Source organism: Equus quagga, chromosome 17 (assembly GCF_021613505.1).
Source record: "Equus quagga isolate Etosha38 chromosome 17, UCLA_HA_Equagga_1.0, whole genome shotgun sequence".
Lineage (NCBI taxonomy): Eukaryota > Metazoa > Chordata > Mammalia > Perissodactyla > Equidae > Equus > Equus quagga.
Genome location: NC_060283.1, coordinates 7,868,515 through 7,895,113, shown reverse-complemented (window position 1 = coordinate 7,895,113; position 26,599 = coordinate 7,868,515). Strand labels below are relative to the sequence as shown.

Genomic DNA, 26,599 nt, shown 5'->3' with positions numbered 1-26,599 from the left:
CCTAGAGCTAACAGAGGTTGTGCCAGGAGGGTTTCACAGTCACGTGTGTTTGAGAACCAGTGGATTAACGCCACTGCTGTTCTTGAGGGCTCCTCAGGCAGGATCTTGGAGTCCCTCGGAACTGACTTAGACCCACAGGCTCTACCACTTGCTCCCTGTGCCTCAGTTTCCACTTCTGTAGAGTATGTGCATGGGAATAGTGCCCTGCTATTATTTTTACCATCATGACAGCATCGACCCTGCTAATCTGTGCTGGAACCTCCGAGGAGGGTGTGTAACGCTGGGTGTTCCTCTGATTGTCCAGGGCATGCAGGCCACCATCCCTGGCACAGCCCCCGGGGGTTTATCCAGCATCCCTGGCCCCAGGCACAGACCCACATGCTGAGCCGGCCCGCATGTCTTGCAAGGAGGCCTGGTGTCTCAGCAGAACCCTCGGGGCAGGAAGCGAAGCGCCCCCGAGTCTGGCACAGAGGAGAGGCGTCGGAATGGGATGGGAGCTGTTCCCCAAACCACCGGGACCACAGCCCAGTCTGTGGCCTGATCTCCGAAAGCTGCATAGAGGATCTCAGGCTGACCCAAGCTTCGGCTTCAGGAGGACAGGTGGTGGGGATGGGGCCACCTTAGGTTTTAATAAGTGCCCAAGGTGGTGGAGGTGCAGACAGGGTTGGGACTCACAGGAGGGAGTCACCAGGACCCTGGAGGAGGTACGGGGGATCTGTACCTCAGGTAAATGGAAGGAAGACCCTCCAAACATAACTGACCCTTTCTGGAGCGGTAGGTGGTCTGAGAGGTAGTGAGCTCCCTGTCCTCAGAAGAAAGCAAGAAGAGCTGGCTGGTCCCTCAAGAAGGAGTGAGTTCTGGGTGATGGAGGGGACTGACTGACCCTGAAGCGCCCTTGCCTCCCTACCATGTCTTCAGATGGACCCCAAGAGACGGGGTGGTCCCCCCACAAACCCAGGACACCCGCTGCTGTAGCTCCTGCCATGCCCCATTCCAGCCCAGCAGCTTCCAGCCCTTTCCTTCCCAAAGAAATCTCAGGATGCACATACCCCTGAGCTTAGGGACAGGTGGGAGGTAAGCCCCCCGAATTGCCACCCTGCCGCCAAGGGGCACCCCCAGGCCCGGGGCTGCTGCTTCTTGTTTCCAATTCCACCTGTTTTGTCAAACTCAGGACTAAAAGTTCCAGCTCAAGCAGGAGAAACAATGAGTGACCGCAACCCCCCTGGACCTGGACCCTGCTCTGACCCAGCTACCACCGGGTTCCAGAAGCTTCCCTCCGCCTGCTCCTACTTCCCAGGAGGGGCCTCTGGCCTCACCCAGCATCCCAGAGAAGAGGCGACCAACCCTGGGGAGGGTCCAACACCCCAAACCACACCCTCACACCCAAGTTCTGTGGCCGATTCTCAGCGCCCTGCTTGGGAGGTCCACAGGATCCGAGGTCCCCCAGCCAGCCCCGAAATGCTGCCTCGGAGTCGCGAGGGAGCTCGCTCATCCCTTCCAGGCACCCAAAGCAAAGTGTGCTCCCCGGCCCCCCTTCCCCCCCCCGCAGCCCTGGTCCTCTTGCCGGCACCTGCTTCCCGACCAGCCCGCCACCCCTCGTCCGGCACCTCTGGAGCACCCTCTCCTCCCGCGGCGGAGGAAAGAGGCTCTCTTGAGCCGCTAACTGACAGCACAAATGAAATCCCGGCGCTCCCCCCCGGAGATTTACAGGGGAAGTGCAATCTTATTTGCACTGCTGCCAAGCCTGGGATGCGATGAAATGATGCCTCGAGAAGAGACCGGCGGCTCCTCGCGGAACCGGCTGCCTCGGAGACGGGCTTATTAAAAGCCACGGCGGCCACATTTCAACCTGTTTCAGGTGTTAAGTAATTTACTGCCACCCAGAATTCAGTGGCAGGTTTTTATCCTTTTTATATTTCTGTGGCGCAGGCGGGGGGGCCCCCCCGAGAGGTCCCTGCACAGGGAACCGTGGGTCTAAACGCTGCCCCCGCCCCAGCGCTGCGGAGGGACCTTGGGGAGCAGGGCCCTGGGGACAGCAGACACCCCGACTCTCCCCAGGGTTACGCCAGGCTTGGCCAAAGCCCAGAGCAACAGGAGGGAAGATCTAAGATCCCCACCCCACACTGGGGGGCCCGGTCACCCCCCCAAAGACCCTGTGGGCATTTCTCAAAGGCAGCAGTAGTGTCAGCTCAGTGGGAACAGAGACCAGCTGTCTCTGGACCTGATCGCCACCCGCACGATCAGCAAGTCTTTACTGAGCATCTACTGTGTGCCAGGCCCTGCTCAGATGGGGGACACAGCAGCAAACAGGATCCCAAAGACCCCTGCCCTAGGGAGCTCACATTCTGCTGGTAAGTGCCAAATAAGTATCTGTGACTGGTTGATTAAAGTCCCGGAGAAGCAAACAAAATCTTAAAAGAAAAGAGGCAGGCGTGGGGAGCGCTGGGGGCAGGCCAGGAACGGGGAGCCCCCTTTACTGAGCATCTATCTCCTGCTCGCCAGTCGCGGCCAGCGCAAGGAGCAGGGACCTCCCTCCCGTGTCACAGTCCCGTGCCATTCACTGCTCCGGAGCACTGGGCGGTGAGGGGCCCACACACCCTGTGTCTCCCATTCCCCCAGCCCCCAAAACTCTTGGGGGATGCACAGCCCGCCATTCACAGGAAGCTAGGGACAGGGAGCCGTGTGGCCTGGGGCCCACAGGGTCACAGAGGGTCACCAAGGGCCCCACATCCTCAACCTGGAGCCCGTTCCAGCAGTGGGGGGCAGAGGGCTGACTGGCGCCCGCCGGCTTTGAGGGGATTAGGCCTATTATGGAGGCTCCGGGGCTAATCTGGCACCCTTGCTGACGCCCCTTTCCTCCACCTGTTTTCAGATACTCCAGAAGACCAAGGGGAATCTTCAAAGTCCAGGCTGAGCCGAAAGCAGCAATTCTTTAATTAGCTTTCTCCTGGCTCAGGGCCCTGGCGAATGGATTAGTCGTGGCAGGGCGGAAGAAAGGGCTGCGGTCCTTCTCAAAGCTGAGATTACAAGCCCGGGGTGAAGGGCCGAGGGATGGGCAGGTCCACCCCAGGGGGCGGTTCCCAAGGGGCTGGCAGATGGGACCTGTCACCAGGAAGACACGGGAGATGTGCCCTCCGAGAGCCGTGGTCCTCTGGAAGCTGGTGCGAGAGGCGCGTGGCACGTCCAGGCTGTGTGCCCGGGGCTCCTAATGAATGTGCTTCCTCCCCATGTGGCTGCCCCAGATCTGGAACTTCATAATTAGGGGGGATTTCCTTAAGGGGCGCCTATCTGTGGGAGGGGAGGTCGCGTGGCCCAATGGTGCCAGGCGCCAGACATCTGTCACTATGTTCCATCTGCACCTAGCCCCATGTTCAAGCAAGCAAACCGAGGCCCAGAGCTAAGGAGCTCACCCAAGGCCATGGTGCGAGTTAGCATGGAACCAAGTCTGTCCAGACTCCTCCCACAGCCCGAGTCCTGGCCCACGAGGCCTCATGTGGGGGCCTGACTGGGGGGCTGTGAGCCTGGAGAGAAAGGCACAGGGGAGCTCCCACCAGAGATCACTGTGGGGAAGGAGGCCTCCTCAGGCAGGCCTCCTCCAGGAAGCCTTCCCTGATTCGCCCACAGCACCCCGGATTCCCCATTGAGGCACTTACAGCCTGTGCTGTAAGCCTGCTGTCCCCATGGTACACTGACTGGGTGTCCATTTCACTCTCTGAACGAAGGAAGGAGGGCTGTGCCCACCCCAGTCTGGGGGACCAGAAAGAGAAGCCTGGAGGAGGCGGGGCCTTCGAGCAGGAGTCCCTGAGGCAGGGAGCAGAGAGAATAGGCGGCTGGGGTCCCGGGGGCTGAGCTCCAGGTTAGCATCTGCCCCAGGCCCGGCCCTCCTGCTGGCTTTGCCCCGGGAGGCCGGTGAAGGGGGGCGGCAGAAGATGACTCAAGGACTTGGAGACCCAGATTCCCCGGACCAAGGCCGTTTGAAGCGTGATTCGTGCTCTCCCCCCGCAGCTCTGCATCAAAGGCAGCGCCGCTGTGGGCCAGCTGCACCACTGTCCAGATAAGGGCTGCCCTCGCAGGGCAGGCATGGAAAGGGCGTCCGGGCCCACACAAGCAGCCACCACCACCCGCAGCCTCCCTGTGGCCTCTGCTCCGCTGCAGCGGGCCCAGCCACCCCCAGGGCCCCTGACGGCGATGCTCCACTCGGCTGCCCCCTGCTGACCCTCCAGACCGGTCTGCCCTCAAGGTCGGGTCATTCCAGGTGACCGTGTAGCTCCCTGGGGTGGCCCAGCTGCCTGAGACCCATCTCCCCTGCTCCCGCTGGGAGCCCTAGCTCTCAGCACCTGCTGAACGAATGAACAGGAAGCTGAATGAATGGCTGTGTCCTGGGGCACACGGGAGGGCCACCTGACCAGGTCAGCGGAGGTTCCTGGAGGAGGTGACCTCTAAGCCGGGACCTGGAGCATGACCAGAGTCAGCCAAGTGAAAATGGCCGGAAGGGGTGCTCCTGGCAGGGGGAAGCGCCCGCGCAGAGGCCGGGAGGTAGGAGAGAACACGCAGTTATGGGACCCCAAATCGTTTAGATGAGCTGGGAGGGGAGGGGGTCCCAGAGGAAACCAGAAAAGGCAGGAGAGGTGCTGGGGCCGGGCAATGTGGCTGTGCCACCAGGACGCCCAGAGAGCCAAGGTCACTACCAGGGCTAGAACTTCCCCAAATGAGGATCCCAGGGATGTCAGAAGGGCCCGGGCTGCCCAGCGCTGGGGGTCCCCCTTTCCACGGTGGTCTTTAGGGCTACCCCCACCCCCGAGCTGTGCCACCCTGGCACCAGCCATGAGGTTGCAGAGAGCGAGCTGAATCCCAGAGGCACCGCCGGGCAGCAGGAAACGGCGTCCACCCCCTAAGAGGCCAGAAAGGCCAGGGCCACAGCCAAGGAAGCGTGCGGACCCCCAGGGCGAGGCTGGGAGCCAAACCCACACCCCCGGAGCATCCCCAGCAGCGGGCATGGCCGGGCAAGCAAGGGACACAAAGGCCGCGGTGACCCTGTGAGAGTCACTGTGAGCACAGAGGAGTTCCGCGAGTTTTCCGGCGTAAAGCAAGTATTTCCAAGCACCTACTACGGCGCCACACCTGTGCGGGTCAAGACTCCAGCCTGCCCCTCCCCAGCGGGGAGGGACATCGGCCTTTATTTCAATGAGCCTCTTCCTGATGACTAGCGAGGTTCCGCATCTTTTCACTTGTTTACCGGCCATTTGTTTCTCTCCTCCGGGAACTGCCGGTCCGCGCTTTCTGCCCGTTTTTCTTATTGATTTGTGGGCACTCTTCGCATATCAAGAGAGGAGCAGAGAAGCAGCCCTCTGGGGCAGATCCTCAGGGCCTCCCATGAGGGGCCTCGGTCCCAGGAAAGGGAGGAGGATTTGCATGGGTTTCTGGATGCTTCTAGGGAATCTCCACACACACAACCCACCCCCCCCCCCCCCCCCCCCCCCCCACAGCCCAACTCTGCTGGAAGATGAAGTGTCTTCTGCAGGTGGGAACCCCTGCCAGGGCTGCATCTCAGCTGGCAAAACCCAGAGGGCTTATTTTTTACTTACACTGAGAAGTCTACACAGCCGGTGGCCGCCAGGGTGCCCCTGATGGCACCCCAGGGGGGCCAGCTGGTGAAAATGGGCATCTAGGAGGAAGAGATGCCTTGCACCATCCCCGGGTAGTTCAAGGGTGCCCATCCCACAAAAGGGGTGGCTCCTGAAGCCTCAGGTCCACCCTCCCACCAGAATTCCAGGACCCCTCTGCACCCACCATCCCTGCCCTCCCATCCAGGCCCCCTCTACGCCCCAGCCCCTTGTGCTCTGCCACCTGACCTTTGGGGGCCAGAAGCATCCCACAGTTTATTTTCCTTCTAGCACTTTCTGTATTTCAGCGGACAAACAACGCAGGCCATAAAACTGATTTCCAGAGCCTATAAAGGCAATAACATTTAAGGAGCCAGGAAAAATAAAGCCCCTCCTTTCTTGGAGTAACGGCTGCCGGGAGCCCTAGTGGGCCCCTTCTGCAGCTGGGGCGGCACGGAGCGGGCCAGCCAGCCCGCTTCCTGCTCCAGGTGGTAAATGGCCGCTCGGCACGTGTTCTGAGGGGACCACGGCAGCCAGGGGGCTGCAACTGCCTGCCTACCTCTCCCCTACTCCCCTGCCCTCGCTGCGCTCACCCCCACACCCACTCTCCACTAAGCTCCCGGCAGAAGAGCCTGATTGCAGATGGCAAGCCATCGTCCTGGGGCGAGCAAGGTCACCCCACTGTGGCCAGAGCAGGAGAGACTGGCCATGCCGAAGGCGGCCCAGTGGGCGTCCTGGGCAGCCAAGCCCACGGTCCTGCTCTGCACCAGGCTTGGGTGAGCCCTCGGGAGGGCAACGACACGGCCACAGCGGGGGTCACTGTGACCTCTGGATGCCAGAAGGGGGGTGGGGTCCCGATGGGGCCTGGACAGCTCAGCTCTCCCCCAGGCTCTCCACACAGCCCCCCAGCCTGGGCTGACACCATGCCCGCTGAGCAGGAGGACACCTGGAACTACAAGTGGTTGCCACCTGCCCACTCCCCCTCCTTCATTCATTCACTGACTCCCCCACTCATTCATTCATTCAAGGGTGATGTGACATAGTGGAAAGTACCCAGGATACACAGATCTGGTTCAAGCTTCCTGACTTGTCTGGGGACAAGTCACTTAACAGCCCTGCACCATGGCTTCCCCATCTGAGAAATGGGAATACCAAACGCCACCTCCCAGGTCATCAGTATCATGATTATTCTGGGCTCCGAGAGCTGCCACCCGGGACGGCTCTCTCCTGCTTGGCGGCAGGAGGCTGGGCAGGGATGAGGGCAAAGCGCAGAGGGGAGGGCGTGCCTGGAGGCAGGGGGATGGACCAAATGACCTCAACCATCCTTCCAGGCAAGGATGAAACCAGGTAGGGGACAGGGCACCCAGGCAGGGAAAGTGCCACCTTCAGGGCAGATCCATTGTGCGACCCCCCTGCCCCGGGCCTGTGGGGGCCCCTCTCAGAAGTCGCTCAGCCCCCTTCTCCTCCAGGATTAAAACACATCCTGACATGGAATTAGCCGCGGGCTCAGCCTGAGGCTTAACCACTAAGGGGTGGAGAGAAGCCAGGGTCTTCTAACCAGGGCCACCCCCCCCAACAAAGGGGCCCCCAGAGTCTCTGTGGGAACAGGAGGGGTGGGGAAGCGGGTTGCCAGCCGCCAGGAGCACTGGGGTGGGCTCCGAGGGGCTCTCAGGCTGAGCCCCATGTGGGGCTGAGAGTCCGGGACTACCTGGAAAGCACCCTGAGGCTCTGGAATTTATGCAGCTGCCTGTGTGCCTCTGGGGGCGAGATGGATCTCCAGACCGCTTTTCTCAGCAGGAACGAGTCTTTTCTTCAAATCGATGGTGACACATCTTTAAACTCCAATATTAAGGAGGGAACGATTTGGCCGGCCCCCTGGGGGAACCCTTATTAGTCACCGGCTCATCGGAGAGAAATCGCAGCGGCAGACCCAGTGGGTCTGGGCAAGGCAGGAGGGACACGGGGACCTGCAGTGAAAAACAACAGGGCAGAGAGGCCTCCCAAGTCGGGAGCAAAGCCATGTGAGGGGAGGTGCACTCAGAGAGTGAGACTAGAGGGGGCTCCGGAGCAACGTATGAAGCATCTTAGGGGAAATAAAGAGCTGTCAGGAAGGGTAATGGAGGGAGAAAATGGAAAAAAAAGGGAGAGAGGAGAAAGAGAAAGAGGCATTAAGCTCAAGTTTAAATTCATTTCCAAGTGTGGAGACCTAAAATCTTATTTCCCATTTTGCTATGGCTTCCAGGAAGCTCAAAGACACATTTCATATTCAGTTGCAAAAGACTTGCTCAGACTAGTTTTGAGGTGCCAGGAGCCAAGCTGCCCCCAAGTAGCCACCAAGAGCATTAAATACAAGGGGGGGCATGAACTGTGGTCCTTCAATGGACCAGCATAAGTGGCAGGTGGCAGGGCTGAGCAGAGGCCACAACCAGGAATGAGGAGAGAGGCGGGCAGGTTGGAGAGCACGTGCCGAGGGTGTCTAGGCCCAAGGTGTCCCAGGTGTGGCCAAGGGCACAGGGCACGTTCTTATTAGATGCCCAGGTTGGCATCCTGCCTCCTTACTTGAGTCTTTTTATTCCTGTTTTAATGGTTCCCTGGTTTTACGGCACCTCTTTTTCATTGGAAATAGGTGGGTTAAACATTCTAAAAAAATCAATTGCAGCTCAAACGCCCACTTCCTCGGTGACAAGTCACCGTTTATCGAGTTCCAATGACTTGTCAGGCATTTGCAGGCATCGTCTCCATTCTCCCAAACACGTTTAGGGGGATGCCACTCTCCCGGGTTTACGGATGAGGAAACTGAGGCACAGAGGGGAGGGGTACCTTGGTCAAGGTCACAAGAGCTGGTCAGTGGCCACAGCAGCACTGGGACCCAGTCCTGTCCTGTCTGTCCCTGACACGCCCCCCAGCCAGCCCCAGAGCCCAGCACCCCACTCTGCGCGCCAGAGGGGGCTCCCACCCCGCTTGTCAGGAGGGAGATGAGGCTGAGTGGAGGGGGTCAGGTGACTCCGAGAATTCCATCGCCCTCTGGCCCTGCCTGCAACACCTTGGTCCCCTCCCTGCCAAACCCCGAGGCTTGGGCTGCAACCGGCCCCACTTTCCGTGACCCTCACCAGGGGAAGGTCCCCGCTCGCCGGCCACCAGCCGGGATTGAGCTCCTCTGACAGGCAAAGCTGCAAAGCTCCTGTCGCAAATGTCAATTCTGGGCCATTTGGCGCGTGGATTTTAATGTTCCTGTTTCTCCTCAACATCCTCAGCAAGGTAGCTCTCGCTTTTCAAAAGGGACGTGGCGTTTGATGATGTTTGAGCAGGAGGTGAAATACAGCCGGGCGGCACTAATGAAACAGACGCGAGCCCGGCTGGCGGGGACGGCTGACAGCAGGCCTCTCCCCCCGACGCTCGCCCAGCCCCAGCCAAGCGCCTATTTTTATGACAATTACGAAATCGGAGAGGGGGAGGGGGCGTGATGGAGAGGGGGAGGGTGGGCACCACCGTCCAAGGCCCACTTGTTGCGTGGGGAGCGGGGTGCAGCTGATGGGGTTCTAATGAACCACAGTGGGTGACGCCAGCCGGGTGTCTCGGGCGTCCCCCACGGCTCAGCCCCCCTGTGCTTGCGGCCTCCCCCACCCGCGGTCAAAGCCGGCTCCACATCCCAGGACGCGTCCTCCCCGGGGCTGGGGCCCGATACCCCCCCGCGGACATAAAAAGCTGCGATCGCTCCCCGCCCCGTGTGCAGGGAGCAGGAGCCCCCACAGCCGTGCCCACCGGGCAGCTGCTTCACCCGAGGGTCCTCGGCCAGGAGGAGTCATCAGTTCCCGCACTGCGGTGTCCCTCCCGGGGGCTACTGTGTGGGGGTCCTAGGGCCGAGGATGGGCGCCTGCCTGCGCTGGGCCCTGTCCAGGGGTGCAGACCCGGGGCCCGTGGCCCCCGTCCCCGCCCCACAGGCGCTCCGGTCGGGGTGGGGGTTGAAGGGAGATAATTCACTAATTAAGAACAATCGTTTCCTAGCCCCCACCGCGAGTCAGGCATAGCAGGCACTAACTCACTTTTCCCTCCATCCTCGCACAGGTGTACATGTGGAAACTGAGGCACAGAGAAGCAGGAGTGGGACTAGATTTTACCCCAGTCTGTTTCATGAGCGGCCACGGCCTCCACAGGCCTCCGAGGCTGGCCCCTGCCACACCCCAGGGGCCTCCAACCTGGGCCTGGCCACCTGCCCCCAGATAGCGGCTCCCTTCCAACGGGCGTTAAATCGAGACTGCAGGCAAAGGGGGCCTGTGATGGCGCCACCGCGGCCAGGTGAGACACGGCTGAGGAAGCACCTGGAAGAATTTGCAAAATACATACGCGAGCCCCAAGGTGAGCTTCTGACACAGAGGAAGAGCCTGCGCAGGGGACAGGAAGGCAGGGCTGGAGGCTGCAGGGGGCTGCAGGGCGGCCTCGGTCTGCCAGCTCGGGCTCTGCAGATGCCCTGAGAGGGACCGCTTCTGTCACCTGGCCCCCCAGGGAAAGGGAACATCCCCCGTCCTGCCACCTCCCGGTCCCACACAGGCTGTTCCCACGTAACACACACACCCTTCCCCACGGAAGGCAGCAGACACTGACAGCCCTGCCGTTATGGGGGGAGGGGGGAGCTCAGCCCGCTTGCCCTGTACCCTCCCTGTCAGGAAACCCCAAATTCAAAGGACTGGCCGACAGGAGGGGGCGCCTCCCTCAGCCACCTCGGGCCCAGCAGGGGCTCAGTTCCCCCCAGGGAGGACAGGAACGACGTGCCCTCAGCCTGCCCACCAGATAAAGGGACCATCTCCTGTCCCCAGCCCAACTGGATGCTGGGCGCACAGCAGGCCCCGTTCTGTGGGTCTGAGTGACCCTCCTGGAGAAGCAGCACGAGCAGCGAGCACAGAGCCTGGCATTTCTGGATGGTTCATTCTATCCTAGACACGGTGCTGCGCATTCCCCACGAACTGTCTCCTTTCACACTCACCACGACCCCAGGGGGTGGGTCCTAGGGCGCTCTTCTCCCCATTTTACAGACAAGAAAACTGAGGCTCAGAGAGGTTAACTGACTTGCCGAAGGTCACACAGCTGGGGCAGATTGGAGCCGGGACTCACACCCAGGGCTCCAGCTCCCAATCTCCTGGGATGGAGACTCTGGCGCAGGTGGGGCTGTCTGGGGAGTAGGAGGTGAGGACAAGAAGCTGGATCCTTTCGCACTCTTTCTGGGTCATGTTACGTCCTCGGGGCCACCCCAAGCTGGGAGCAGGCCAGGCCTCACGCAGGATGCCCAAGGTCAGGGTGTGAAATGTGGGCGAGCCCACCCCAGGGGTCTGGAGAGAGCAGATGCAACGCAACAGCCCCCCAACAGCGACGTCTGCACAGAGCTGGGAGCTGAGAGGAAGGGACCCCAGTTCCTGGTGGGCGTCTGTGGCTCCCACGTGCTTTGCCACGCCCCTCCCCCTTCCAGGACACACGTGTCCATCCGTCACACGGACAGGCAGGCCACAGCCCCCTGGGAGGCCCGAGGGTGGCTGGGCAGCCCTCTGCCAGCGCTGGCGGATCCTCTGGGAGAGCGAGCCAAGGGCTGCGGATCCAGCCCTTTTCACGCTTGGCCAATTTAATGGTCCCCATTAATTTCAAAACACACACATCCCCGCCAGCTCCGGCCTCCTCAGCCTGGTGCTCGGGGTGGAGAGCACACTGGGGACACGGGCCAGCACACAGGTGTGGGTGCTGAGGCCAGCCGGCCCCAAGGACGGGGAGGAGCGGGACACAGCGTACCCAGGGCCGAGCAGCAGAGGGCAGGCGGGCAGCGGAGCCCTGACAGGTGTTTTCTGACCATGTGTCTCTCATGAGGGAGAGAAAAAGGCTGGGAGTCAGGCCACTTTCCTGCTGTGTGACTCTGAGCAGGTCACTGTCCCTCTCTGGGCTTCAGATACTCTCCTGTCTCCCTCTATAAGACTGTCAAAGCCTTGAGCGCAGGCAGTGGGTCGCTGAGCCTTGTACCCCCACAGCCTCAGAGCCAGGCACCTCACAAGCACCCCACACGTGTCTCCCACTGTCCTCGTCTGTAAAATGGATTAGCCCCTGCCAGCCCCGACTTCTATGACCAATGACGAGGGGCAGGGTGGGGTCTGGGCTGGGGCAGGAGGAGGGGGCCCAGAGGGGGTCCTTGGTTCATCCCGTCCTTCCTGCTGTCTGACCAGCTCTCAAGGGCATACGATCACTCAGTCAGTCAACAAACACTTATTGAGACCCAGGACAGAGTCCCCGGGGCCAGGGTCCAGGGCCCACCGGCGCGTTCCTCGTGGAAGGAGGGAGAGGGTCTGGCTAAAACAATGGGAGGCTCTGCAGAGGACCCTGGAGTGGAAGGACCTTGCAGGGTCCTCAGGTCCCGCCCACCAGCCAAAGCTGAACTGGCCGGACCAGGCCGGCGAGCCCCGAGGGAACCTCAATAATTCAGGAGGGATCCATCATTTATGAATTTATGTAACCGCTTCCCGACCTTGTGGACACAAGGCGCCCTCCTCTTGCAATGGTGGAGACGAGGTCCCCTGGGTATTCTGGGCTTTCTAACGTGGGCAGGCGGCCACCTGGACCCCAGGCCTCCCGGGTGGCCCCCCCCACCCACTCTGCCCCTCCCCCCAGTCTGGACCCAGAGAGCTTCTGAAAAACCAAACCCGGTCACGTCCCTCTTAAGCCCCAAGTGCGAAAGGCGAGGGTTTGATTCTTGGCTCTGCCTTTTACCAGCGCCGTGGCCCCGTCCGTGCCTCAGTTTCTCCGTCCGTAAAGTGGGGGAAATATTAGTGCCTGCCTCAGAAATCAGGCCATGTGTACAGTGGGGGGGGGCAGCGCCTGGCCCTGGGGGGACAGTCAGTAACAAGTGGCCCCCCGGCCCAGAAGCTGAGGCTCCATGGGGGGCGCTGGGGGCAGGGGCAGGGGACACAGGAGGATCAAGCAGGCCCTGGGAGCTGAAACCCATCACGAGGCCTCGTGGAGCAACGCACCCAGGCCCAGATGTCGGTCCCACCTTTTCTGTGCTGACTACCAGCCACCCCACCCGCCCCACTTCCCAGCTCTCCTGCAGCGAGGCCAGATGACAACATGCCCACCGTGGGGACCCAAAGTTTCCCACCAGAGAAGAAAAGGGAACAAAGAAGAGGTATTGTCACTCACCCGCAAAATAAAAGGATGTCCTGGCGGCTCTGGAGTCTGGTGAACCTCCCCTCCCAGCACCACTACTGGTGAGCTGTGTGGCCTTAAGCAAGTTGCTTCACGTCTCTGAGCCCATTTCCCCATTGACACCGCAGGGCTGATAGAATAAGACCAGGAAGCCAGGAGAGGTGGCCTGGGGTGTGAATACAGCCTAGATCTAGAGGGAGAGCCTCAGCTGAGGACCGGCCACGGCTCATTCCAAGCCCCTCAGAGCTTCCCCGAGTCCCACCTGCCTCGTTCCTCCTTGCCAGCGCTCTCTCTCTCTGCCCCTGGAATGCTCTTGTCCAACTTCTGACTCAGCTCCCCACTTGTCAGCTCCCATGCCACCTCCTCCAGGCAGCCTTCTGGATTGCCTCCCACCTCTGCTGGCAGGACTCCTGTCCGTTACAGGCTTTGCTGTCACGTGTCTCACCCCACATTTGGGATTAGAGGTCGTGCCTTTTGCAGCCCAGGGCCTACCCCAATGTCTGGCACACAACAGGCCCGCCGAATACATCTGTCGACAAACAAAGGCCACGCACCCAGTTCAACTCAGTCACCTGCAGAGCTGGGGCCTGTCAACTCTTCCTCTGAGCCTTGGCTTGATCTTAGAAAACGGGGATCAGAGTCAACGCCAGCCTGCCTCTAGGGGTGCCGAGCGGTCAGCACCGAGGGACTGGCGGGTCTCGCCCGTGCTCCCCAGGGCCAGGGCCCAGCGGGTCCTCCACTGCCCAGAGGTGCCCGCCTACCACCCTCCCCGCCCGCAGGAGGGGCCGCTGCTGTCGGCGCCAGTAGGCTTCAGCAAACACATTTAAATCGGAAGTGACAGATAAAGCGATTTACGGCGACAGTTAAGCGTCAGATCACTTCCCACAAGGCAGTCGGTGTCCCCGACCCCCTGCCTGCGAGTCCATCAAAACGGTGTCTAAATCACCGACTCCGAGCGGTGGCCCAGGGACAGTGAGGGGCCGGGCTCCTGGGGCCCCCAGGCAGCAGAAGGGGTGAAGCAAGGACTTTGGGGGGAGGAGGGCGCTCGGCGGCCGGCAGATTTTCACAGATCAAAGCCCTGCGACTTAAGGCACCAGAGCGCCACTCAATGCCTTCCTTTAAATAAAGAAGCGGCTTAAAGACCTCCCAGCGCGGCCAGCTTGTCACCATGAAGCCTGGCTTGCCACCCGCTCTGCATGGCCCAGCCCGCGTGCCGCTGACCCGCCTGCCTCCCGTCACCTCCTCGCAGAATTAATTGGTCCCTGTGGTGTCCCATGGCACTTTGTTGGGACCTCACTTCCAGGGCTTTGTCACATTATTTTCCACTCAGTGGCTCCCGCTTGTGACTTCTGGGGGCTCACTGTGTGCCAGACCTGGGCCTGAACTCGTGTCACCATCCTTGCGCCCACCCGGGGTGGGGCGGATGAGAATCCATTTGTCAGATGAGGAAATGGAGGCCCTGGGACGCCTGGCCAGAGGCCACAGCACCGCCAGCAGAAACGCTGGGGTGTCCGCTGGGTCCTGGCCTCTGTGCCCACGGCCCCGACTCGCTGGCCTGGGACAGCTGTGAAGTGAGAGATTCCTTCCATCTTTGCACAAAGCATCACATTCGTCCCCGCTCTGTCCCATTATGCCCTGAAGGCCAAAGCCAGCGGCCAGCCTCCTAGGACATCTTTGTGCTGTGACATTTCCAGCCTGGGACTCAGCTGTCTGTCAGGCGCAGGCCTGGTCAGCTGGGAAACTCAAGGGCACGGAAGTGACACAGTCAAGGTCACATCCCCAGCCTCACCCCGTGGCACAGAGAAGGTGTAAACACACCAGAAGCTGAAGCATCCCCAGGTGGGGACCCCCAGACCTGAGCCTTCTCTGGAGGAGATGCCGGGTGTAGCTCCCCAGACACAGCCTGGGGGTCACAGGCAGAGCTGGAGAGGCAGGCAGTGCCCAGAGAAGCTCCTGCGCCAGGAGGGGGCCTGCAGGGGCTCCCTGGCTATCTCACCAGCGTGGCAGCCCAATTCGATTAAGATGGATGCGGCGTGCCCCGTGGGCAGGAGCCGTGGCCGGAGCAGATGGCGGGAGCAGGCACTCTCCGGGCGCTGCTGAGCAAGCGGCCTCAGCCAGCAGGGCTCGGGAGGGCCCAGGGAGGCCTGGCACCATGCCTGGGGACTGGGGGGTTCGGTCCTACCCCTTGGGACCTCAAGCCCTGCCACCCACCGGCCAGGCATCCCCTGTTCTACTCTCTGCCCCAGCCCCCCTTCCACATACCACCTAACATGCATCACATCCCACACCCCCATCCCCACATCCTACACACACCACACACCCCAATCACATCTCAGATACCAAGAGAGTGGAGTTAAACCAGTGCCAGACTTCAAATGTGGGGGGACCAGCTGTGAAACGATCTTATTTCCTAAGGTCCTGAGAGAGGCTGTGGTGGGGGGGGGGTCTCCTGTGTGGGGAGGGAGGGGTGAGGTGGCCGGCAGGGAGGGCACCTGGTCCAGCCCTCTCCAAGGATGGGGGATGGGGGATGCCCTCAGCCGGGCTGGAAACCCCCCCAAAGCCCAGGGCTCTTTGGGATGGAGGGGATTCTGGGGGTTCCCCTTTCTCTCCCAGGCCCTTCCAGCTCCCCCGCAGCCCCGTCCCCATAGTCCCTGCAGCTGGAGCCAGGCCCAGGCAGCGACGGCACCCTCCCTGCCCCTCAACATTGGCCGCAGGGACACCAAGAACCCCCAACACCAAATCCAGACCCAGCCTGTCTGACCCATGCCAGCCCGACGGGCCACCGACCCCCGCGGGCGGGGCCCACACGGCCCCGGCTTCAAAAATAAAAATTGAACAATTCCCCCCGGAGGTAATTGCCGCTCCTTTCGCCCATTGTGGCGCCCGCGCTGAGAAGCAATTATTCACGGCTAATGATTATAATCAAGTCAAATAGAATTTAATGGACACGTATTCGCTTCCTGCCTGAAACTTTACATATGAATTAAGCACATATGGGTTTCACGAGGCACGGGCCAGATTTATGCAGCCCCGAAAAGCCCGCGGCCCGCGACTTTTATTCGGCTCATGAACAGGCTGATTGACGGCTGCGCCGGGAACCGCGATCTCTGCTGCCCCCTGGTGGGCGGCGCGCCCGGCGCAGCCAGCGCCGCGGGACCCCCGGGTGTCACCCGGTGCCAAGACCCCCGAGGACCCCCGAGGTCTGGCCAGTGCCCAGAGAAGTGCAAACGGCTGCAGGGAGGGCCCGAAGGGGACGCAGGCCGTGTGTGGGAGCCCGCATCCTGGTCTGCCCCAGCCATCCCCTGGGTCCCGGGCCAGTTCTGGGTCCTCCCTGCTGTGAGACGCTTTCTAGAAAAAAAGGAGATCCTGGGAAAAAAAAAACGCCAAGAGGTGTTGGGTAAACTGAGGCGAGCAGGGGGAAGTGAGAGCTGCTCCATCTGTGGGAGGGGCCCAGCATCCCTTGGCATCCTGGGACAGGGTTGACACCCCCAGTGACGAAGGTGGCATTGATTCTGGCACCGACAGCAGCGGCACATGCTGAGCCCTGGGCTCACGCTACAGTTCGTGAGCATCTCTCCTAACGCCCTCAACAATCTGACGGGTGGGTTTCCTGGCATCCCCATCCTGCAAGGAGGAAACAGAAGCCCAGGCAGGTACCCGGGGGAGGGGAGTCCCCAGATGGACATGGCAGCTGCTGCCACCCCCGGCCCCAGCACAGTGAAATGAAGCCAGGACGAGAGTGCTCTTCCGAGCCCTGGCACTCGGAGTCTCGCCAGGCACAAGGGCACTTAGCAAGAGCCATCAATCATGCCCGCGGCCACGCATGCCTCCAGAGGCCCCACCTCGCTCCATCTGCGTCCCACTGACTCCACGCCCAGTCCCCATGCCCTCCCTGCTGGCCAGCCAGCCACCCACCAGCGCAGCTGGCAAGGAGTTTCTAAGATGCCCCACTTTTCCTTCTGGCCACTTTGCAGTTCAGCAAGGAAAGTTCCAGCAGGGCGCCTCCCACACCCTTGCCAGTGATCGACAGGGCCGGGGCACTGGGCAGGGCAGCCCCATGGGCCTGCCGGAATGTCCCCTCAGCCAGGGCCCCAAGGCTCGGTCCTTCCACCCCAGCCAGCCCTTCCCGAGTCAGACAGCAAGAATGCCCTTCTCCGCTATGCCGTTATGACATCTGCCAACCCAGCTTGGCCTGACTTAGCCCCATGTCTCCCCAGATGGACTCACAGACGGCGCTGCCACCCACCGTCCCATGGCCCAAGGGAAACACAGCAGAAGCGCCAGCAGAAACCCAAAGGTGACCCGAGCTCCCTCTGCTCCGAGTCAGAACTCCTGCCTTCGTGTGACTGGTCATCTGCGCGAGGAGACTGGCAACGTGGGGGGAGGGGACACCCGTGTGACCTCACCGTTCAGGAGACACGCAGAGCAAGGTCACGGCCAGAAATACCACCAGACCACAAACAAGCAGGCCCGGAGGGGCCGAGCGGCCACCACGCCCCGGGTGGCGTGAGCCCAGTCACTTAGCATCAGCACCACCACGTCCCGGAGTCTCTCGGTGACTCCACTCCTGGCCAGCACGGGGGTCAGACATGATGGCTGCAAGCCCAAGGGTGAATGAAGGAGACGTGACACACTCCCGGGGGTGCCTGAGACACACAGCGGGGGGTTTCCCTGTGAGTCAGCCCAAGACGAAGGGTCTGCCTGGGTCTCCAGACCTTTCTCTGAGAAGGAGGCTCCTTGTGATCTTGGCAGCCACAGCGAGGGATTCGGCCCCCACTCGCCCTTGTCCCATGAACCCCTGTGCACCTGCCCCTGCACACCCCACCCCTGACCTCAGCCAGACAACACCGAAGGGGGGCGGGGGGGAGAGCAGCCACCTTCCTTCCTCCCTCCCCCAAGAGTGGAGAGAAGCAGCAGCCTCGCAGACTCTCCACGATACACTGCCAGGCCAGCAGAGCCAGCTAGGATGCTGAGCGTGGGGCACGGGACCTCTGTCCCCACCCTTCCCCCAACACCTCCCTCGCCTGCCCCAGGCCCGAAGAGGGCAGGGCGGGCAGGGGGCAGAGGAAGGAAAGCCGCGGTCAGGGGCATCTGCAGCCCCCAGGTCGGACCTCCCCGTGCTGGCCTCCGCCTTCCTGGCAGGGCAGCACGGCACCATCCCAGCCAAGCTCTCTCCCTTCCCGGCCGCTAATGGGTCTCAGAGCTGAGACACAGCCTGGCCAAGGGTCCCCCGCCACAGCGGGTCAGGGTTTCACGGGGAGAGGAGTCCACGTGGCAGACACGCTGAGCTCCCGTGGCGCCAGCAGGACATCCTCATCCAGCTGCCCGAGCCTCACGGGAGCCAGGTGGCGTCCACCTGTGCCCGGCTTGGCAGACCACAGCAAAGGCGACGCGGCGGCCACAGGGGCCCTGGCTCAGAGCGGCCAGAAGCCCCCACTCACCGGCGTTGACAATGGCGTCCACCTCCAGCTTGGTGATGTCGCCTCGGAACAGGGAGATCTTCTCATTGAGCTGCTTGTCCTTCTTGTACTTGGGGTCCTCCACCTTCGCAGCCCCTGGAACAAGCAGAGGCGGGGGGGGTCACAGAGAGGCCCCCCTGCAGACTGACGGGCTAGGTAGGCCTCTGTCAACCCCTCCACCTCCAGAGGCAGCCGGCCGCGTGGGGACCGGGGACACTGGCAATGACAGCTCACACTGATCAGGCACCTACTGTGTGCAGCACACTCTCGGTCTTCTCGAATCTTCACAACATTACGCACAGGTACAGCATTTACGTCATCCATCCCCATTTGACAGACGTGGAAACTGAGGCCCAGGCAGGTTACGCGACTTGCTCCCGTTACCAGTTACCAGGCCTGCGAGTTGCACGCCCCGCAGCTTCAAATCCCAGCTCTGACAACCCTGCGATCGTGGCTCCGGGGCTCAGTTTCCCAAAGGTGCAATGGGGATAAAAATGGAACCCGCCCCAGGCTGTGTCATCACTAAGGAGGTGCCGCAGACCACGTGCCCTGCACAGAGCGGGCACTCGGTGATGCTGTGGCAATTCTTCTGGACGTTGTCCCTAGGATTCTCCCGAGACGTGGGTCTGAGGAGGGCACCGCCTACCTTTCGAGGTCTCCTTCCACGTGGGAATCTTCTTCAGCCTAACGAAGTCCCGGCAGAAGTAATGTTCCTCCCGCTGCTTGTCACTCAGGCCCTTCAGAAAGGCTGCGGGGGGGGGGGGGGGGGCAGGGAGGAGAGTCAGGGGGCAGGGAGAGGAGCGGTCTGGGGGCTCTCCCACCCCCGCAGTGCTCCCCTCCTCACGGGGACTCTGGCCCCCTCCAAGGATGCAAACCAGCCCTACAGTCCATCCCTCCCACAGGCACATGGGGAGGGGCGCTGAGGGAGGGCCACGCGGCCCCCGCCAGAGCCTGGAGGCCCCCAGAATATCTTGCCCTGCCCTCTTTGTTCAGGAGGGGAAACTGAGGCCCAGGGAGGTGGACGGTGTCTCTCAGGCACCACAGACCTGAGTTCAGAATTCAACTCTGCCACTTTCCAGCTGCGTCCACACCTCTGGGTCCCCAATTTCTTCGACTATCGAATGAGGACTAAGATGGCCCTTGCAGAGTAATTTCAAGCTTACTCACGCATGCCAAGGCCACGCAGGTTGGTGGCACTGAATCAGTGACATTATCAATCTGTTACATCATCAATCAGTTATATTATCAATCAGTTACATCATCCATCGGTTACATCATCAGTTACACTATCAATCATTTACGTCATCATTCGGGTACATCATCAGTCCGTTGCATCAGCATTGTGTTATTTGTAGGCGGCAGGACACAGGGAGCCAGGACAACTGTCCTCAAAGAGCCACAGAACCAGGCGGATCCGGTGCCTGTCCTCGACGTCCCCCCAGCACCGGCAGAGGGCTCCCCACGGAGACATGCCCTGCTGGGGCCTCTCCCGCGTGAACCAAGGGAGCAGCTGGAACTGTCCCCATTTTACAGATGAGAAAACAGGGGCTCAGGGAGGTTACGAAGCCACACACGGTCACGCAGCTGGGGAGCGGCGAGCGCCCATCCGCTCAGGACTCTGGGTCCCCGGGGCTGGCACCCCTGCTCCGCCCGCCCCCCAGGCCTCGCCGTCCCCGTCCCCGAGGGCAGCGCCAGGCAGGGGAGCACTGACCCCCCTCCGAGGCTTCCCGCCCCAGCGGCGGTCCCGGATCGCGGTTCGCGGGCGCCCCCTGCCGGCCCGAGGCCACCGGGGCACCCGGGCGCTCGGCCCAGCTTTGCTCCCCTCGGAGGACCACACGCGGCCCAGATGGCGCGGCCCCCGCTGACCCCGCGGTGGGGGCAGCAAACAGCGAAGGCCACAATCAAGGAGCCCCAAACGCGTGAGAAAATGTGCAGAGTGGGGGGCAGTTAGAGGAGCTGGGGGGAGCGGACAGGTTAGCCTTCTGGAGCCTTCCGTGGGGATGGCTGCGAGGGGCAGGGGTGCAAGACGGGTGGGTCCCCGCGCATTCGCTGTGCCTCGACAAAGTCTGACTCCATCCGAGCCGCTGGTCCTCGTCGAGGCTTGAGTAGGATGGAAGGGGCCCATGCCACGGTCCCGCTCAGCACCGTGGGGGGCTGTGATAAAGGCAGCCCCCCCCCCCCCAGTCTGCTTAAGCTGCGGCTCCAGCAGGAGGGCGCTTTGTGGCAGCCACTTCGCACCTCCCTCCACAAACACCTCTGACAGACGTGCAGGCCCTGCCTTCAGTGCGGGGACAACCCCCCCACCCCCGCCAAGGGCTCCCGGCCCTCGACATCGCAAAATCCAGCAGGGGAGATGGAGCCCGACCAGGCTTTACTCACTCAAGCAAGTAACCCAAATCCCGAGAAGGGTGAGGGGGGGGGGGATGGTCACGGGGCTGGAAGGGGAGGTAATGGGAACCCCAGCCCAGGGGGGCTTATGTGAGACTGGAAGAGGAGTGGGAGGTGACCAGGGCCGGGAAGGGTGTTCCGCCAGCTGGAACAGCATGTTGAGGTCCTGGGTGAGTGAAATTCAGAGTGTGGGGTGGGCAATGGGGGTAGGCATAGGGGGAAATGAGGCTGAGAGGAGGCTGGGCCAACCACGGAGCCACCAAGGCCTGTTAAGGACTGACTTCATCCCAGGGGCCCTGTAAGCAGATCAGACATGCTTTCACCAGATAGAGACTAAGATCTCCCAATCCTGAGCAGTGCCATTTTCATCCTTTCTAAGAGGCCAAGGGTTTCCTGCCACAGATGGCCCCCCGCATGGATGTTCACAGCCCCTTTCCCTGCCCGCCCTTCTCAAGGGGCGGCCCTCCCCACTGGGCACGTGAGAAACGGGCCAAGGGCTGCCACTTCAATGCTCCTTTCTTTGTGTGTTGGGGGTGGAAGGTGGCGGGGTGGGGGGGAGTGCTGGGATTTGGGAGGAGCTGAAGCGCTTGTGCGAACCTCGGTTGTCCTCTTCTGCAAAATGGGGGTATAGAGAAATCCCTCCCGTGTTAAATGAGGCGTGGACAGGCTTCGTGGGGCACAGAGCACAGGTACCACCCAGCAAAGAACAGACTGCCACTCGCTGGCAGTTTGCATGCAGACCAGGCAGCTAATAAATATTCATCGAGCACCCAGCAGGCACCAAGCCTGGAGGCAAGGGGAGGTCCCGGGCCTGACCCAGCCGAGGGGGACTGGGACAGCTTCCTGGAAGAGGTACCCCACTGTCTCTGGTCTGCCCCAGGTGTTGTAAATCGCTAGAGAAAATCCCATCGCCAAGCAGACGGCTCCCTCTGAATTCTGGCTCTCCCCTCGGCGGCCCATCGGCCCGGCCACTCCAGTACAGCTCTGCAGGTGGGACCCCCCCAGCTCCCTTCTCCCCTCCCCCAAGCCTCCCCCACTCGTCCTCCAGCCATCAATGCTGCCTCCTCCTCCCACCAAGCCGGGAACCCCTGCCACCTGCCCACACCTCGTCCGTCCTCCCTCCCTTGGGTCACTGGGCACCAAGGTCCTTCCTCCCGGCGAGAGGCTGGCTCACCTTCCAGAGAACTCGCTCCCGTGGCTGCCCCTCCACGGGAATGTCCTCTCTGCCCTCAAACACCCTCTCACGTCCCTGTCTTTTAAAACAAAACCCTCCCTCCACACTGCATTCCACACCCCGCAGCCGTGGCCTCCTTTCTCTGTGCCCCTCCTCCACTGTCTACACTCGCTGTCTCCACCTCCTCCCTCCCTTGTGCACTCAGCACCCCCAGCCCTGTTGCCCCTCAGGATGCCCCCTCCTGGGGCCACCCGGCTCGCTGGCCCTCCTTCCACTGCCTCCCTCTTCCTCAATCTCCACCCTCCCCCAGGGCCGCACGTCAATCATGTCACAGCCCTGTATGCTGACATCCCAGTTTGCGCCTCCAGCCCATCGTCTCTCTTCCAAGCGTCTGCTCCCCCAGGCCCTGTGCCTGTGCTCATCCCCCAATTCCGCGTGCACAAAACCGACCTTTTGACTCCATCCCCGCAAAAGGCGTTTTTCACGAAATCCTCCATTCTCCGTCTCAGCGAGCAGCCCCAGACTTTGCTATCATTGCTCCCTAGATCCTTCCAGAAGCCCCCAACTCCCAGCTGACTACCCACGTCCACCCTATCATCTGTGCCTCACACAGCAGCCCAGGGGTCTTAGGAAGATAAGTCAGAAGTGGTCTCCCGGTTTCTAGCTCAGTTCAAGCACCAAGTCCTTATCAGGGCCCACACGGCAGCCTCGCCTCGCCCTCCCCAACTCCCGCGCACCGGCCCCCTAATCTCACTCTGCCCCCTCTGACCTCTCCAGCAGGCCACACAGATCACCTTTCAGTTCCTCCAACAGCCAGGCTGTTTCCTGCCTCAGGGCCTTTGCACCTGCTGTGCCCCCGCCTGGTCTTCCTTTGCAATCCCCTCCTCAGTCCTCCTGGCTCCCAGCATAGCCCCCTCCCATACGAGCTGTGCTTTATGCCTTACTTGACCTTGTTCCTTGCTTGACCCTGGCACCATGGGATCTGTCGTGCTTACGGTGGATTCCCACCACCTGGCACAGTGTAAGCCATGTGTGAGCATCGCGGGTGTCTGTGGGATGAATCCGGGGATGAATGCGCTGAGACCTGAAGGGCAAGTTTGCTAAGAGAACAGAGCCTTCCAGGTGGAGGGAACAGGGTATGCAAAGCCCCGAGGTAGGAGAGGGCATTTGGGTGGAGAAATGGAGAGAAATCTAGAACAGCTGGACCGAAGAGCAACAACAGAGCTGGCAGCCACCCCAGCTCGTCTCCCGCCCAAGGAACGGAGATGCTGGAAGGCATGGGCTGGCCCAGCTCCAGGCCAATACTGTGGCTGTGCCTCCTCTCCTGCTCCCTGGTCCCACAGGTTTGGGCTCGTGACCTGCCGACACTGTGTTCACGGGCGAGGCACTCACCCTCTCTGAGCCTTGGTTTTCTCATCCTTAGAATAGGGACACGCAGCCCCTGCCTGGGGCCCAGGCTGGCTGTGAATGCAAAGGGACTGTGAAAATATCTCGTAAGCCGCGAAGTGCAATATACACACCAGATATGCTCGCTCCTTCCTGTGAGTGAAATAAGAGAGCTCGAAGAGAGCAAAGGAAGACCAAATTTGGGAGAGAAAATATTTTTTTCCAACTTGGGGGCACAGTAGGTAGAGGAGCTTCTTAAGTTATTTGGGTCCCCATATTTGTCATCTCGCACAATTGTGACCAAAGACATCCCCCCTTCGAGGCCTGCGTGTGCCCAAGGGCGGGTACCACCTGCCAGCTGGCCCTGGGGCCAGGAAGTGAAGGCGCCTGCTGTGACACTGGAAGAACGGGTACTCCAGGACCCAGACCAACCCTGTAGGACTCCCAGGTGCTGAGTCCATGGAACTAGGCTGGGGTGCCTGGAGACGGCTCAGGTCCCCTAGCAGACACCATCTGGCAGATGCCACCACCTTCCTTTACAGAAGAAGCAGAGCCATCTGCCCCGTCCACAGGCAAGCTGGTGGCAGGGGACTGACCCAAGGCTCTCTCCTGCACTGTCCCCCCAGTATCCATGGCCTGGTCTGAGTGACCCACAGCCCGCACGGTCCCCTCTCTCCAGCAAAGTCCAGAAGATGGCTCTGCTTCCCAGAGACGGAAAAGGAAGACAGCCACAGCTCCCAGCTCTGCCACCAGCCGACCGGGCACCAACCTTGGGGACATCTGTCAGCCTGTCTCTTCCAGCCCGTGGTCCCTAAGCACACACTTCTTAAGGCCAGCATGCAGAGTGCCGTGTCCTCATCTCCAGAACGAGGTTGTGGCCTGGCTGATCCCTGGGGAGTTACACACTGCATGTCTCTGATTTCTGGCGAAGGAGAAGCTGATGTGACTCTCCCATCAGCTCCGAGGAGCCGAGCACCATTGTCATGAGTCAGCGGGGGCACGCCCCCAGGCCCTCCTCCCTCGCTCTGGGAGGAGAAGCAGGCACCTGAAGCTTGGCCCACGCCCCGTGCGTTTATAACCTGTCCCACCTCCGTCTGCCAGCAGGACAGATGCAGACTTAAAGCCCAAGTGAGTTTTATTTTTCTTATAAAAGATGTACAACATACGTTCTAATTTTCTTTCCTTTTTGGAGAGGCCAGAGTATTTCTCGGCTCAGTGAGACAGGTGGTGTAAAGCGATGTTTGCAATAAATTTTGATGGGGAGGCCTGACCCCGGACGAAGCGCTTAGCGGCTCCCGGCAGCAGCGCCGAGCTGGGGGAGCGGGCTGCGCCAGGACCATAAAGTGCAGCGGGCGAACGGGACTCAATGATGGGTTTTAAGAAGTGTCTTTATGGCACTTTGCAAGACGGCCATCGGAAAGGCGAGGGCGGGCTGGCGCGGAGGGAGGGCCCCTCTGGAGAAGGCGGGTGGGCCAGGCTGAGGGGGCGGGTCAGGAATCACCGGGGCTCCCCGTCCCCCAAGAGCAGGGGCTGGTCAAAGCCCGAGACACCGGGGAGCTTTTCTGCTCTCCCTAGGCCCCCTCATCCCCGCGCACACTGGGACGAGCCAAGGCTGCTTCCCCAGGAGTCTGGCGGGAAAAGCCCCCCCAGTTCCCAGGAGCGCCTGGGGAATCTCCCCGGGTCGGCAGTCACATCAGAGAATCATCCGCGGGGGATGAAATGAGTCCTCGTCCCCGCCCAGTGGAAGCCGAGGCTGGAGCGCGTGAGCCCCATCCTGAGCCACCAGGGTGAGGGCACGTGGCTCAGGAGACGCAGGGCAGGGCTCCGCGTTTGGGGGGGTGGGGGACACAAGTTTCCATGAGCCCCAGGTCACTGCAGAGGAGGGTGCGCTGGGACTTGCCCACGTGTGATGACACCAACACCCACTCTCTTTTTAGCACATAGCCCTGCCCCCGCTGCGGGCTGGATGGCGGATCCGCGGCCCTTCTCCTGGAGGCCAGGCCCCTCCTGTGGTGACACAGCCCCCAGACGCCCCCAAGGGCCTGATCTTAAGTCCCCTCATGCCCAATCACCTTTATAGCACGACTATTTCCATAATCCTCTGATGAAAAGGCACTGTGGGGGCAGGAGGGAATGAGGCGCCCCAGAATGCAGGGAATTAAATTAGAGAAATTCAGCCCTGGCCAGTGAAATGCCATACTGCAGAGGTCTCCCCAAAAGGCTGGACTTCTCCTAGGAAGGAAGACCCAGCCCGATGGTACTGACTTACCTAGAGGGAGAATGGGCCCACAGAAGGGGGCAGTCACCTTGAAGACAGATCAAAGGGAGGTCCAGAATGAGGCAGAACTGGGCCTTCTGTCCAGAGGACTCACTGGGCCGTGGGATCCCGCACCCGGGACCCAAAGCAGGCACTCAACACCCCATACAGACTGAAATGCTAAGCGATGGCCCAGGGGAGGGGATCTGAGCCTACCCAGGGTGGGGGGATCAGCTCCCAAAATCCTTCAACAGCTCACACATATTGCTGAGCAAACTTAAGACAACAATTTGGTTTCTACGTGGCTTTTCCACAGAAAGAGGAGGCCCTGCCCAGGCACACGTGTGTGACTTCCCAGACGCCCTGCTATTATAGTTTCCCACCGTCAAATGCACATCAACTTTCTGATCTATACATCGGTCTCTCATGAGTCTGGCTACTGTGTGCCAGTCTTTGAGAGAGGCTCATCGCAGGCACAGATACGCATCTTGAAGCCTCGCTAGATAGATGCCCAAGAGAAGGGAGCACACATGTCCATCAAAGACATGAACAAGAATATTCAGAGCAGCTTTATTCCCAACAGTCCCAAACTGGAAACCCACCTGCCCATCAACAGGAGACTGAGTATCCAAACGGTGGTCCATCCACACCAGGGAATATTACACAGCAATAAAAAAGAGCAACCTGTTGGCACACCCAATAATGCAGACACATTGCACAGATGTTGAAGGAGCCAGGCACACTCTATGCCTCTGTCCATGTGAAGTTCAAGAAAAGATGAAACAAATAGAAGAGAGAGGATCTAGGGGGTACTGACTGGAAAGGGGCTCAAAGGACCCTTCTGGGGTGATGGCGTCTGTTGAGCAGACCCGTGGTTGCACACTTGAATATTCACATACAAGTGCACTGGCTGTGCACTTAAGGTCGTACACCTGATGTCCTTCACTGGACAGCAGAACTCAGCTCAAAGTGACAGTGGGATGTCATGAAGAAAGGTGTGGGGTCCTCAAGGATTAAAGCTCAGACCCCACTCAGAGGCCGAGTCCAGGTGATCCTCTTCCCTTCCAAAGGGGGAACCTAGTTTCCCTCCCTTAAATCTGGGCCGGATTCCATGACGCGGTCAGAGCCCTGGAACAGAGCGAAGAGATGGTGTGCG

The 26,599-nt window shown here is 60.9% G+C and overlaps 1 protein-coding gene across 1 annotated transcript in view; it reads right to left on the bottom strand.

Moving 5' to 3' along the window:
• The window catches only part of MACROD1 (mono-ADP ribosylhydrolase 1), a 151,093-nt gene that overhangs the window by 122,083 nt on the left and 2,411 nt on the right, over positions 1 to 26,599 (bottom strand). The window contains exons 2-3 of the mRNA XM_046643268.1: positions 18,885 to 18,986; positions 18,221 to 18,334 (exon numbers count right to left, since the gene is read on the bottom strand). Of these exons, the coding sequence (XP_046499224.1) occupies positions 18,221 to 18,334; positions 18,885 to 18,986 (216 nt within the window). The remainder of the gene's footprint in view (positions 1 to 18,220; positions 18,335 to 18,884; positions 18,987 to 26,599) is intronic.